Source organism: Podarcis muralis, chromosome 14 (assembly GCF_964188315.1).
Source record: "Podarcis muralis chromosome 14, rPodMur119.hap1.1, whole genome shotgun sequence".
In the NCBI taxonomy this organism is placed as follows: Eukaryota; Metazoa; Chordata; class Lepidosauria; order Squamata; family Lacertidae; genus Podarcis; species Podarcis muralis.
Window position 1 is genome coordinate 14,652,651 of NC_135668.1, and position 15,004 is coordinate 14,667,654.

The 15,004-nt window shown below is 43.9% G+C and overlaps 1 protein-coding gene across 2 annotated transcripts in view; it reads right to left on the reverse strand.

Annotated features, from left to right (window-relative positions):
• Positions 1–13,849: 13,849 nt before the first annotated feature.
• Positions 13,850–15,004, reverse strand: part of FSD2 (fibronectin type III and SPRY domain containing 2) — a 29,066-nt gene continuing 27,911 nt past the window's right edge. For both annotated transcript variants that reach the window (XM_077918835.1, XM_077918834.1), the window contains one exon: positions 13,850–14,177. In XM_077918835.1, coding sequence (XP_077774961.1) covers positions 13,928–14,177 — 250 coding nt within the window. In that variant the 3' untranslated portion in view covers positions 13,850–13,927. The remainder of the gene's footprint in view (positions 14,178–15,004) is intronic.

Genomic DNA, 15,004 nt, shown 5'->3' on the forward strand with positions numbered 1-15,004 from the left:
TGCTTCAATATGTCTTTTTCCCACCCACTGTGCTGGAGAAGAAAACTAAAATAGCGATTAAAAAAAAAATGTTTTAATTCCCCGGTGGTTTGTAAACTTTCCATCCCTTTGACATTTGGAGGAAGCTTTCTGGAAGATAGCAGAAGAAGTATGTTTAAACGTATATCTTGCAAAGTGTCAAACATTTTAGCCTATTCCTCTGAAACATTTTCTTTTATTTATTTTTATGCCATTCCATAGACCTCTGAAATTAAATCCTTTCTTGGGGAGGGGGGCGTTTAAAATACACCATGGAGATGCTTGTTTCTTTGTTCTCAAAATGTCAAAGTGCCTTCTGACCCAGCCTGACTTTTTGCTAATGTTTGTTTATTCTTAATCTCCATTCCTTGGGTGAAAAATATACAGGAAATGCAGCTTGATTACATCAAGGCGCCCATTGTGGTGAAAAAGCCAAAAACTTCCCATCTCTCTAGAAGTTAATGTATATTAATAGCACCCAAATGCAAAGGGAGCTCTGGGTTTTATAGATACCCAAACAGAAGAGGGGTTTGGGGGGCAAATATATTTCCATTCCTCATTATTTCCCTTCCCCCACAGCTATATTTTAGCTTGGGAGATGCTAAAACAGATTTTAACCAATTTATTGGTTAGATTAATCAAATGTTGCGCCTTTAAATTGATTTTTTTTTAAATTAAAAACCCTGATTATTCAGAGCATCTTCTTATACAGTCCACGGGTTTGGTTTTTTATGGATATATAAAAAACTAACTGTTTTGATCTAACCTTATAAATTGGTCAACACAGGTTCCCATGAGAGCAACTCCCTCTCTGGAAACTGAGCCACCTTTTGGGAGTTACCCAGAGTAGCTGGGGCAACACAGTCAGATGGGCAGGGTACTACAGTGATTCATGCGACAGTCACCTCCAGGCTTGACTACTGTAATTCGCTCTACGCGGGGCTGCCCTTGAAGCTGTCCCAGAAACTCCAGCGGGTGCAGAATGCTGCGGCGAGGCTCCTCACGGGGTCTCTGCCATGGGAGCATATTCACCCAGTGCTTTTCCAGCTGCACTGGCTCCCGGTGGAGTACAGCGTCAGATTTAAGGTGCTGGTTTTAACTTTTAAAGCCCCTCATGGCCTAGGACCCTCGTACCTACGGGACCACCTCTCCTGGTATGCCCCACGGAGGACCTTAAGGGTCCGTATATAGCAACACCCTAGAGGTCCCGGGCCCTAAGGAAGTTAGATTAGCCTCAACCAGAGCCAGGGCCTTCTCAACACTGGCTCCTTCCTGGTGGAACGCTCTGCCTCATGAGACCAGGGCCCTGCAGGATCTGATCTCTTTCCGCAGGGCCTGTAAGACAGAGTTGTTCCGCCTGGCCTTTGGCTTGGAGTCAATTTGATTCCCTCCCCCTCTTTCTTTTTTTCTTTCTCCTCCTGTGATGAGGCTGTATTTTAATGTTTTAATGTTGTATTTTAATCTTGTTTTTAAGTTGCATTCATTCAACTTATTTTTATTATTGCTTGTTAGCCGCCCTGAGCCCGGCCTTGGCTGGGGAGGGCGGGGTATAAATAAAAATATTATATTATTATTATTATTATTATTATTATTATTATTATTATTAATAATAATAATAATAATAATAATAATAATAATAAAATTTATTGTTGTTTTTGCAGTGCCATTCTCCAGCCAAGTAATGGGCACAAGCATGCATCAACTAGGGTAAAGCATGCATTAAAGCATGAGTGAAATCAACAGGCAAAACTGCATTACATTAAGGAAAACGACTGCAAAAAAAAAGTGTTTATTATGCAAAATTTCATACAAAAATGTGCACGCTAGGAGAAATTAGTGCTTAAATGCTGATGGATTTTAATGAGGGCATTTTTTTAAAACAAAGAGATCACAAACTCGTGGACATGAGGACTGAACTTAAGATTGGAAAAATAAAAAAGGGAGACAAACTGTAATTGACACATTTTCCCATCCCAAAGTGAGGGTCAGCTCCCAGCCCTCAAGCCCCCTTTAACCTGGAAAAAGCAGTGTGTGCAAACTGGGCATTCCTGAGCTCTGCCTCAGAATTTCCTGGACTGTGCAGTGTGAGACTGAAGCCCCGAGAAAACTAGAAACTGCATGACCTCCCCGTCTTCTTGATCTGCCCCTGGAGACAGTGAGGTGGCTATATAAAGCTTGCAAGTGATTTGTTTTCCAGGCAATGTGACATCATTTCCCTGAGCAAATTAATCTGTTAGAGCCTTTTTGTGACACATGAGCTCATTTGGGCGACGGAATGAAAGGATCCTGTCATTTCTACATTAGCCAAATGATTGATTGCTGGTCCTCCTCCTCCTCCCGACATCAAAAAGTATGAGATGGGATTGAAAAACATGGAGAAGAACAAGTAGCCCGGGTTTTTTGGACGGTGGCCGGGGGGTGGGTGTATGTCATTGGAGAGACGGCTAATATTTTAATATCAAAGGATCAAAAGTTTATTTCTTTGTACAAATCCCTAAGGGGCTTAGTTGCAAGCATGCAACTTTCGTGATGTTGTGATATCGGAAAGGTAGGTCTGATATATACTGAATTCCCTCATATTTTCACTGCGTCATTACTGTTTTTACCTTCTTTGAATGCTGACCAGCGCATGTGACCAGGGTGATTTTCAGCAACACCGATGCACAGTCATTTTGTTATAACTTTGAGTACTCCATCACAGTTATACAGACTCCCTATTTAGCTTAAAGTCAAGAGAGTTATAAATCCATTAAAAGGATTATAAATCCATTGGAATCAATGGGCTTAAACAGCCTTGAATACAGCTTGGCTTGTCTAACCCACTGGTGTCTTCTCTCCCCCCCCAAAAAAAAAATATTTTTATTGGGTTTTACAAATTTAAAATTATAATAATACCGCAACACATCCACAATTAGAAGATTCCTCCGAATCTCTGGACTTCCCACCTTCTCTTCCATGGGTTCTGTTGTTAAACTTTTCCTACGGCATCTTTTTTCAATAATCCAAGTTTTTTTATAACTCCATTATATGCATAGCTCTCACTACATTACAAGCGTTCTTGCAATCCTGTTAATGTTTTCAATTGCTTACAGTGGTCTCCAAGGTAAATTATAATTTTTTCTCATTCCTTATTTAAGTTTTGGTCTCCAGGTTCCTGAGCTTTCCAGTCAGTTTTGCCATTTCAGCATAGTCCAGTAATTTAATTTGCCATTCTTCTCTGGTGGGGACATTAACTTCTTTCCAACTCTGAGCTAACAACATCCATGCAGTTGTCGTTGCATACATAAAAAGTCTTTTCTGCTCCCTTGGAATGTCAACACCTACAATTCCTAATAGAAAAGCCTCTGGGTTGTTGTTGTTTTTTTAATAAAAGTTATTTTAAACCTTTTTTCCCAATTCATTATATATCATTTCCCATAATGCTTTGATTACCTTACACGTCCACCACATATGAGGAAAGGTGCCTTCTTTTTACACTGGTGTCTTCTCTAGCAGGAGTTCTGCGGAGTACCAGGCATGGGATCTCTTCATACTCTTATTCCTGAGATTCTTTTAACCTGAGATACTGAGGTCTGAACCTGTTGTTAAGTTGTGGGTGAACACATCAGACGACACAGCGATTCTTCAAACAGCGCTTGTTTATTCACAGGCCAGAACAGAACTGAACTGAAGGGTTCAGCCAACCTGCTTATATAGAGCTCCACTACAACGCAACAGTAACCACTTTCTGTAACTATCCAATCACTGAACGTCACTTTCAATCCCTTATTTGCATATGTGGACCTGAGTGAAAACTATCTACAGTATCCCCCTGCTGGCCCAAGGTGAGAACTTCAGTACATAACACCTGTGACTTTCTGTTTGCCAAGCATGTGCTCTACCACCGATAGCCTAATGGTGACAGGCAAGCGAGAAGCTTTTTATAGCAGGGGTTATTGGCACCCATCTGTCTTGAGAGACACTGGGGTGCATCTCTAGAGGTGAAGTCAAACTGCTACATTAGCAGCACCGAAGTGATCTCACTGGGGCACAAGTTTGGGCAGAGGGTATGGAGGTCCTCTGCTGCCCGGACTAGGCCTCTCTGATGTGGTCCAAAAGACAACAGAGCGAGACCAACTTGGCTGCAGGAGTTGCTGGAAGTAGGCGTACAAGGAATCACTCAGCCATCTTAGGGGCTCTGCTCTGGATTTGTTTAAGTCTTGCTCCTTAGGTTTTTCTTCTCCCGAAGGTAAGGTAAAAGGTAAAGGACCCCTGGACGGTTAAGTCCGGTCAAAGGCGACTATGGGCTTGCGACGCTCCTCTCGCTTTCAGGCCGAGGGAGCCGGCGTTTGTCCACAGACAGCTTTCCGGATCATGTGGCTAGCAGGACTAAACCGCTTCTGACGCAACAGAACACTGTGACAGAGGCCAGAGCGCACGGAAATGCCATTTACCTTCCCTCCACAGTGGTACCTATTTATCTACTTGCACTTTAACGTGCTTTTGAACTGCTAGGTTGGCAGGAGCTGGGACTGAGCACTTCCTATCTCTCTGCCTGTGAAATAAAAGCACATTCCTTCCACACCCCAGAGTCGAACTTTTACAAGAACTTTTGCATGAGCGGAAAGTGTGTCGCAAAAAGGACTTGGAAAGCCCAGGGAATTGGAGGCTGCGAGTTGTGGACTGTACTGGAGAGCATCTCCAAACAAATATGAAATAATCCCAGCTGATTCATCATTTTGGGTGGGTGGGAGAAAGCAGAAGAGCAAAGAGGAATACAGTCCAAACTAAACTGTTTGATAAAAAAATATATACTTTGAACCACATCTGAGTCCAAGCCTAAGCTAATTAAACATCTGTGACATATTTAATACCGACTCAGTAAACATTGACAGTGGTGGAGTGTATTAATGAGACTTTGCAGTACTGCTTAGACAGCAGAAAGGTCAAACACTATGCATTAAGCACTTGCAACACAAACACACTGGCCCCATTTGCCCTATACATTTACATGCTGATAGCTTCCTCCAAAAACCCTGGGAACTGTAGCTTGTTATGGGTGCTGATAGTTGTTAATAGGACCCCCACCCCAATTCCTTTTACCAAACTGCAATTCCCAGAGTGGTTTAGCTATCAATCCCTCTTGACAGAGAATTTTTATATGCAGTTTTGACTTATGTACACATTTTTTAAACACACTAGCCCCCCCTAACATAATGCATTTTTGAGACTTCTTTTTACTAATCTTTGTAACTTTATATGCATTTTTGTACACATAACTTGGCTGGAGAACTGCATTGCAAACTTCAAAGAAGGGCAAATTTAGAAAAAGGCATCCCAAAGAATCATGGGAACTGTAGCTTTGTAAACTGCAGTTCCCAGGATTCTTGCTGGTAAGCCCAGTGCTTTAGAGATACGGGCTGTGTGTGTGTGTGTGCAACATAGCTGCCAACTTACAGTTTTGAAAATAAGGGACCAGCAGCCTCGAAAATAAGGGATCAGCAGCCAAAATAAGGGATTTCCCAAGCACAGGTATGTTCAACTTCTGAGCCCCTCCGAGCCAAAGGCAGAAAGCCCAGCCAGCAGACAAACAAAGCCTCAAGCGGTGGTTCCCACAGCGCAGCAACCTGGCAAAGGGGATGCAGCAAGGAAAACCACCGTCACCTCTCTGCTGAGAAGCGCTGAGCAAAGGCGAGTCCCCAGGCAACGCGGCTGATTTGATCGGCACAAGGCATGCAAGCTCCACCCCCCAGTCGTTCTTAGACTCCTTATTGGGAGAGCAACGCAGCCAAGCAACACAGTTGGAGCCTCCCTCCTCCCTGGCTGGGAGGGAGGGAGGGAGAGGAGCTGCTTCCTTTAAAACCCCGGAAATTTAAGGGACATCCTCAATAAGGGACAGCAGTGGGACACAGCGCTGGGATAAGGGACTTTCCCGCCAAATAAGGGACGGTTGACAGCTATGGTGTGCAACCTTATTTTCTTGCTTATTTATTAAATTTATATTCTGCCCTTCCATCCCAAAGGGATCCCCAAGTCTGATTTAAGATCACTGGGCACACTGGGCAAAATGTTGTTTCACACTTCTTCTCTTTTATACAGGCAGATAAGCTCTGGATCAAAGCTGTGCTTTAATTTTCTGAAGTTAGCGGAGGGCAAGCTTGTCCAATGGCTCTGGTTCTCCACCTGCTGTTGGTTTCTGAAGAGAGACATACAGTGCTTGGCATTTACTTCCTGACGTTCTGAGCTTGCAAATGTCAAAACTGAATAACGCTTGTGTTTTGATTACCCCAAGGACTGATTCACAAAGCCAGAGAGACAAAAGGGTCGCTTCAAAACGACAGGCATAAAACCTTCAGAGCCACACATTAACAAGAGGCGTGCATTCACGTGATAATAAAGCTATCAGTTCTGTGTCAGATGTTCACTTAGCCAGGTTATTACATGACATTTGTAAGTAGTACCTGATTAATATGCCCAGAAGGGGAGGAAACGCCCCTTGAAATGGCATTCCCTGCACTTACGATGTGACAGACTAGTATCAGTGCAGCATCATAAACAGAGATGCCATGTCACATTTCAATTTGAAGATAGGAAGTGAGGAAACTTGAGCACAGACCCTCCAAGTGTCCTTATTTTCCAGAGACAGTCCTGGATTTAAAGAAGCCATTCCAGTTTCTGAACTGATCCCAGAATGCCCTGCTTCTCTTTAAAGGTAAAGGGACCCCTGACCATTAGGTCCAGTCGTGGCCGACTCTGGGATTACGGCGCTCATCTCGCTTTATTGGCTGAGGGAGCCGGCGTACAGCTTCCGGGTCATGTGGCCAGCGTGACTAAGCTGCTTCTGGCGAACCAGAGCAGCGCACGGAAACGCTGTTTACCTTCCTGCCAGAACGGTACCTATTTATCTACTTGCACTTTGACGTGATTTTGAACTGCTAGGTGGGCAGGAGCAGGGACCGAGCAACGGGAGCTCACCCAATTGCAGGGATTTGAACCGCTGACCTTCTGATCGGCAATCCTAGGCTCTGTGGTTTAACCCACAGTGCCACCTGCATCCATCCTGCTTTACTTTAAAGGTAAAGGTAAAGGTACCGCTGCCCGTACGGGCCAGTCGTGTCCGACTCTAGGGTTGTGCGCCCATCTCACTTAAGAGGCCGGGGGCCAGCGCTGTCCGGAGACACTTCCGGGTCACGTGGCCAGCGTGACAAAGCTGCTCTGGCGAGCCAGCACCAGCGCAGCACACGGAAACGCCGTTTACCTTCCCGCTATAAAGCGGTACCTATTTATCTACTTGCACTTAAGGGTGCTTTCGAACTGCTAGGTGGGCAGGAGCTGGGACCAAAAGACGGGAGCGCACCCCGCCGCGGGGATTCGAACCGCCGACCATGTGATCGGCAAGCCCTAGGCACTGAGGTTTTACCCACAGCGCCACCTGCGTCCCCTTGCTTTACTTTAGGACATCCCTATTTTCATTGGAGAAATATTGTCGGGCACGTGAGTGAACTTTTCAATAAAGTCCAAAAACCTACTCTTGATTTCTTAAAAACTGCAATGGCTTAACTCGCGGGTGGAAAAACCTCGGGTCTGAAGCCCAAATGTGGCCCTCAGAGCCTTTCTACCTGGCCCTTGGAACACTTCCCAGGCCACACGCCTCACTGGCCTTCCTATGAACCCCAAGTGTGTTTGCCTGACTGGTAAAGGTAAAGTACCCCTGTATGGTTAAGTCCAGTCAAAGGCGACTATGGGGTAGCGCCGCTCATCTTGCTTTCAGGCCGAGGGAGCTGGCGTTTGTCCACAGACAGCTTTCCGGGTCATGTGGCCAGCAGGACTAAACTGCTTCTGTTGCAACGCGACACTGTGATCAAAACCAGAGTGCACAGAAACGCCGTTTGCCTTCCTGCCACAGTGCTTTTTTTCTGGGGGGGACGCAGGGGTACGCATACCCCTAAAGATCCTGTGAATGTAAGTTTGGTCTCATTGAGGGGCATTATTTCAATATGAGTAGGAAAATGAGAGTAAAGTGGTACCTCAGGTTAAGAGCTTAATTTGTTCTGGACATCCGTTCCTAACCTGAAACTGTTCTTAACCTGAGGCACCACTTTAGCTAACGGGACCTCCTGCTGCCGCCACGCGATTTCTGTTCTCATCCTGAAGCACAGTTCTTAACCCGAGGTACTATTTCTGGGTTAGCGGAGTCTGTAAGCTGAAGCGTCTGTAAGCTGAAGCATCTGTAACCTGAGGTACCACTGTACCCCTAAACATTTCTTTTTAGGGGGAAAAAAGCACTGGCGCTACCTATTTATCTACTTGCACTGGTGTGCTTTTGAATTGCTAGGTTGGCAGGAGCTGGGACAGAGCAACGGGAGCTCACCCCGTTGTGGGGATTTGAACTGGCGACCTTCCTGATCGGCAAGCCCAAGAGGCTCAGTGGTTTACAGCACAGCACCACCCGCGTCCCTTTGCCTGGCTGGTATGTGACCTTGTGCTCTGATAGTTCCTCTTGCTTGTCTGGAGGGAGAATTGAATGGGTGGCATTGACGGCAGTGCACCTTTTAATACCATCCGCTGGGAACTGCAAGCAGGAAGAGGTCTGTTGCACTCAGGTGCCCAATTTGATGCCCATGGCTTGCCACTATGAGGTTGGCCACTATAAGAACAGAATGCTGGACTAGAAGGGCCTGAGTATTCATTTTTTTTTAAACTTGTTTGGCTTGGCCTTGCAATGACCAACACACATTTCAAACATGTATCTGACTACTTGCATATCGTTTAGCTTTATTTTATTTATTTTTTTACTTATATTACATTTGTTTATTACAGCTTCTTAAAAAGCAGAGACATCACCTCCAAAACTTTGGCCACCTCTTGAGAAGAGAAGACTCCCTGGAAAGACCCTGATGTTGGGGAAAATGGAGGGCACAAGGAGAAGGGGACGACAGAGGATGAGATGGTTGGACAGTGTTCTCAAAGCTACCAACATGAGTTTGACCAAACTGCGGGAGGCAGTGGAAGACAGGAGGGCCTGGCGTGCTCTGGTCCATGGGGTCACGAAGAGTCGGACACGACTAAATGACTAAACAACTAAACAACAACAAAAAATTACAGTCGTACACTGCCCAGCTTTAAGGTTCAAGTTTAAGGCTAAAGAAATGACCCCCAACCCAGACAACAGGTTATAAGTGTCAAATCTGGTAGGTGTTTGCTGTGCTATAAGAGCGTGCACCACATGTGCTGTTGATTGTAAGTCGCAGATGAGCTAAGAAGGCATTTAAGCTCAGCTTCTTGCAAGAGCTTTTTCCCATCCGAAGGGTTGTTTCTGAGAATACTCAAAGGATTGCTTGAGGCTTAGTGGAATTGGCTCGCACCAAGGTGTTTCTCTTAAGCGGTGGACACTTCCATGTATGGAAACGGGAGAGCTGCCACCTTTTCCTGCATGGGAGGGATGGGGTGTTTTCCAAGAACAAAGTTCAAGTTCTGGCAGGATCAAGGTGCAAAAGTTCAGCCATCTCTTCACTTGAAGTTCAGCCCATGAAATCTGGTGGAGAACCCCAGGTTTTGCAGTAGAAGTAGGGGGGGGGATGCAGAAGAAGGAAAAATATGCCTAGGCAGTGACGTGTCCCCCCCAAATAATAATAATAATAATAATAATAATAATAATAATAATAATAAGGATCTTAGTCCAGTTCAAGGTTTCTACACCCTACTATTGCAATAAAAGTTCCCATTTGAACCAATGGAAACAAAATTGCAATGCACATAGCACACATGCCTCCCAAAAATACAGTGGTACCTCGGGTTACATACGCTTCAGGTTACAGACTCCACTAACCCAAAAATAGTGCTTCAGGTTAAGAACTTTGCTTCAGGATAAGAACAGAAATCGTGCTCCGGCAGCGTGGCGGCAGCAGGAGGCCCCATTAGCTAAAGTGGTGCTTCAGGTTAAGAACAGTTTCAGGTTAAGAATGGACCTCCGGGACGAATTAAGTACTTAACCTGAGGTACCACTGTATCTGGATTAGGACAACAGTAGAGGACAAAGGATTAAAGCCCCACTTATGACCTTCCAAAATAGGATCCTTTTGGCAAATTAAGTAGGATCCAACTCTCCTAGAACAGGGGTACTAACATGGTGCTGTCCTGATGTTGTTGGACTACAGCGCCCATCATCCCTTTTGGCCATGCTGGCTGGAGCTAATGGAAGTTGTAGTCCACCATATTGAGGGCATCACTTGGCCTATAACCCCTGAACGACCCTGTTCCTCTACCATTTGATTTAGGAGGACCCTGTTGTTTTCTTAATTGACGAACCACCTTCCGCATCTGTCTCAGGGCAATATACATGAAAACAACTAAAGACAGGTTTAAAAACGGTACCAGAAATAACAGTCCAAGATGGGTTTAAAAATAATACAGAACAAACACCTCAGGAAGAGACCTGGAAGATCTCGTTGAGGAAAACGGTCTCCAGTTGTTTCTGGAAAGTGGAGATTGTGGTTGACAATTGTATCTCAACAGGAACGAGGGCAGCTGCATTGAAACCCCTGCCCAGAGTCATTGTAAAATGGGTTTCTGGTGATTGATTTGACTGCTTCAACTTTTTTAGTCCTTCAAACTATTATATTGGTGCGTTTCAGTTAACTTGCTGTTTTTCCTGCATTTTAATGTTCTGTTGTGTAAGCCGCTCTGGGTTCTTTCTTTCTTTCTTTCTTTCTTTCTTTCTTTCTTTCTTTCTTTCTTTCTTATGACATGCGAAATAAATAACTCAATGCTGTGGGACCCCTGGCCCTCCATATGCCATGGGACTCCAACTTCCATCAGCTCCCACCAGCATAGCCAATGGTCAGGGATGATGGGTGCTGTAGTACAGCTCGGAAGGGGAGCACCCATCAATTTCAATTTTTCCCATTTCCAATCTTAAATTCAGTTCTCCACATGGCCACATCAGTTTACTCTTTTTTTTTTTTTTTTTAAGACAGCATGAAGGTTCATCTGATTTCCTCCATTGTACATACAGTGGTACCTCGGGTTACATACGATTCAGGTTACATACACTTCAGGTTACAGATTCTGCTAACCCAGAAATATTACCTCAGGTTAAGAACTTTGCTTCAGCCAGGGGAGTGAGACAGTGGAAGAAGATTGGAAGAAATTTAAAATATACCTTAAAAATTGTTGTAACATTGAGGAGTGTTGAGATGCTATGGTGTTAAGAAACAGAGAATTGCAGCTGTAAATCATAAATTTAAGGGAATTATAATGAAGATGAGTTAATTAATTAAATGGAGGGTTGCTGTCAAAAGGGAAAAATAAGGATGCAGAAAAAGGGAGGTATGGGGAAGTCCGGGAAATAAGGTGAAGGAAAATGAGTTTATGAAATTATACATGTTTATTTGTTTGTATGTTTTGTTTTGTTTTATTGTTTGTTTTTATTACATGATTGGAAAATTAATAAAAATTATTTAATAAAAAAAAAAGAACTTTGCTTCAGGATGAGAACAGAAATCGTGCTCCGGCGGCACGGCAGCAGCAGGAGGCCCCATTAGCTAAAGTGGTCCTTCAGGTTAAGAACAGTTTCAGGTTAAGAACGGACCTCCGGAACAAATTAAGTACTTAACCCGAGGTACCACTGTATTTCTGCCTAATATGCTTATTTTTGCAAAGCAACATTCCCTAACACGATGCATTTCTGTACATTATTTTCACGAATAGATGGGTTTTTATGCGCACTTTATATGGATTTTTGTTCACGGCGCTTGGTTGGAGACCTGCATTGTAAAATTTGGAGGTGTGTGGAATTTGAAGTACATCTGTTCACATAGTGTCTTGCAAAGTGCAAATTATGTAGGTTCACCTTGAAGCGTGAAATGAATTGACTCTTTCCCCATGCCTAAATAAAGCAACATTTGGAGGACCATAAATCAATTAAACTATGTACCTACTGAACATCAAGTTTGGCCTTAAATCAATCTTAGAACAAGCTTCATCAACCTGGAGTCCTCCAAGTGCTTTAGACTGCAGCTAGCATATCTGGGGGAGAAGGGAAGAATTACACAACACTTTGGTCATTCTTTGAGGCCTGCCAGCTTTATTAGTGTTGAATTTGTTCAACAGCAACAAGATGAAGTCTTTTCATGTCACTTCCGCTACTACCCTCTAGTGGTGAATTTTAGCCTTGGCACTTTAAATTACAAATACAAGCTGGAAAACAAGCTAAATAACAAATCCTGCAAAATATTGGATAACTCTGAGGCAACGAAGGGCTTCGTATTCCAGAAATGTCACACATTTGTCATTGTTTGTTTGGTTGGCTTGCGTAGGCTTTGCAAAATTCAGATTGCACCAAAGTACAAGACTCAAGTCAAAAGACCTGAAGCCTTTTTCTTAGGTATCATGGGTATAAAAAAAAAAAAAGACACCTGGACGGTTAAGTCCAGCCAAAGGCGACTATGGGGTTGCAGTGCTCTTCTTGCTTTCAGGCCAAGGGAGCCGATGTTTGTCCACAGATAGCTTTCCGGGTCATGTAGCCAGCATGACTAAACCGCTTCTGGCACAACAGAACACCATGACGGAAACCAGAGCACAAGGAAACACCATTTACCTTCCCGCCACAGTGGCACCTATTTATCTACTTGCACTGGCGTGCTTTCGAACTGCTAGGTTGGCAGGAGCTGAGACAGAACAAGGGAGCTCACCCCTGTGGACAAACGCTGGCTCCCTCGGCCTGAAAGTGAGATGAGTGCCACAACCCCATAGTCCAGGGGTCCTTTACCTTACCTTTTACCCTTTTACTTATGTGGTGTGTCCTAACCACACACCTGTGATCAATGAAGAAACATTCATTCATCAAAAGCCATTAAATAAGCATCTTCGGCTACTTCTGGAAATCCCCACCAGCCATCGATATCCACCGGCAAGCAAACAAGTGAAACTGGATTGTTTTCATTGCACACACCACAGAAAAAGTCTCTGCTGCAATTTATAAACTTTACATGTTGTAAAGTATGGCACGTATCAAGGCTGGTGGGGCGAGGCTATCAAAATTCAAACAAAGGAAGGATTATTTGGAGAAATACTCCTTAGAGGAGCTTTGGGGTGCTTAAAGAACATGCTCTATTATGCTAGGCTGGGCAACCTGTGGCCCTCCAGGTGTTGCCAGTACTCCAAATCCCACCATCTCTGACCAGTTGCTATGCTGCCTGGGGCTTATGGGAGTTGGAGTCCAACAGCCTCTGGCGAGCCACAGATTTCTCACCCCTGCAGAATGCAACTGGGTCCTAAGTTGTGAAAGAGGATCCTTAAAGAGTACAAACAGTAGCATCTGGGTTTTATTTTATTTCTTCAGTTTTTACTGCAGGTGGCTCAGTGCCTCCCACCTCGCACTATCGATATCCACAAGCAATATCACAAGCTTTGACTTGCCTCCCAAATTGCTTATTTAGAAAACTGGTGCAGAGATGGCTAAGCAGAAAGAAAGAAAGAAAGAAAGAAAGAAAGAAAGAAAGAAAGAAAGAAAGAAAGAAAGAAAGAAAGAAAGCTTTATCCAAATGACGCTTACATGGAATCGTAATTGCTCTTTGCAGATGTTCCGTGGAAGCTGCAACAATAAGGACCACTGACAGCTCATCATGACCCAAAGTATAACAAGCTTATAATGTAAGTAAAAGTTAACATATCTTTCAAGTTATTATTTTCTGTCCTTTTGAGTTTTGCAGCTGTGTAATCTGATGTGGCAGCTTTGCTTAAAATTTCCTATGAAAACTGCTTTGCTTTCAAAGAAAAGTGGGATATAAATGTGTGCATATTTTGAAAAAGAATAGAGCAGGTGGTGTTTTATGGGAGAGAGTATGGTGGGGACACTGAGAAGCTGTAGGTTTTAATAGAGTTAGGCAAGAGCCAGGCATTGCACGCATGCCAAACAGCTGCCCCCGAATCACGAAATCGTGTAGGTGGGCATCGCAACGCCATTCAGAATCCGGAGTGTGCCGGGCTCCTCTAGAGCAAAACAAGGACACACAAAGTCCTGAAAGTGGTTGTGGAAGGTGTACAGGTGTTGCATAATATCCGTGTTAAAAAACGAGAGGCTCCCTTTGTCATAATCAAGCAGAAGTCCAATCCTCCGGGGAGGGACAGTAATCGTAATGTCTGGAGTCATTCCATTGTTCAGAAACTCGTAGGTATGTCTGTGCAAGAGAGAGAGAAAATGCATGCAATTAGAAGCTCTTAGAGCAGACTGAGTTTTGGTTTTTTGGTAGGGACAGTGTTCTGCAAAGTGTCATGGATGCGATAATAGTGCATTAGTGGTAGGTTTTTACTGGACATCATTCCAGTTCTATTAGCTGTTTTGCTATGCTTCTCCACTGTTATTTCATTTTTGCCACCTGGTGGTGCACAAATGCACTGTTAGTGCAAATAATAATAATAATAATAATTATTAATAATAATAATAATAATTTATACCCCGTCCATCTGGCTGGGTTTCCCTAGCCACTTTGGGTGGCTCCCAACAGAATATTAAAAACACGATAAAACATCATATATTAAAAACTTCCCTAAACAGGGCTGCCTTCAGATGTGTTCTAAAAGTCAGATAGTTGTTTATTTCCTTGACATCTGATGGGAGGGCGTTCCACAGGGCAGGCGCCACCACCAAGAAGGCCCTTTGCCTGGTTTGTTTGTTTGTTTGTTTGTTTGAGCAAGTGCTTTATAAATGTTCTATGGGGTTTTTTAAAAAAGTGCAGGAAGGGGAAAAAATTAACCAGAACTTTTATGATATAAAAAGTGACAAGAGTTTCAGCAGGAAGGTATGGGAACATGCATATATTGGAAATTAAGCAGCACATCCAGCTCTAAGCTTTTGCAGGTGCAGATGGTATTGAAAGCAAGATCGGTTACAACTGGGCAGTTGCACCAGAAGTTCACGGTGCTGAAAGTGCCAGGGTCATGGGTCTGAACCCTGTATGGGTGCATATTCCTGCATTGCAAGGGGTTGAACTAGATGATCCATGGG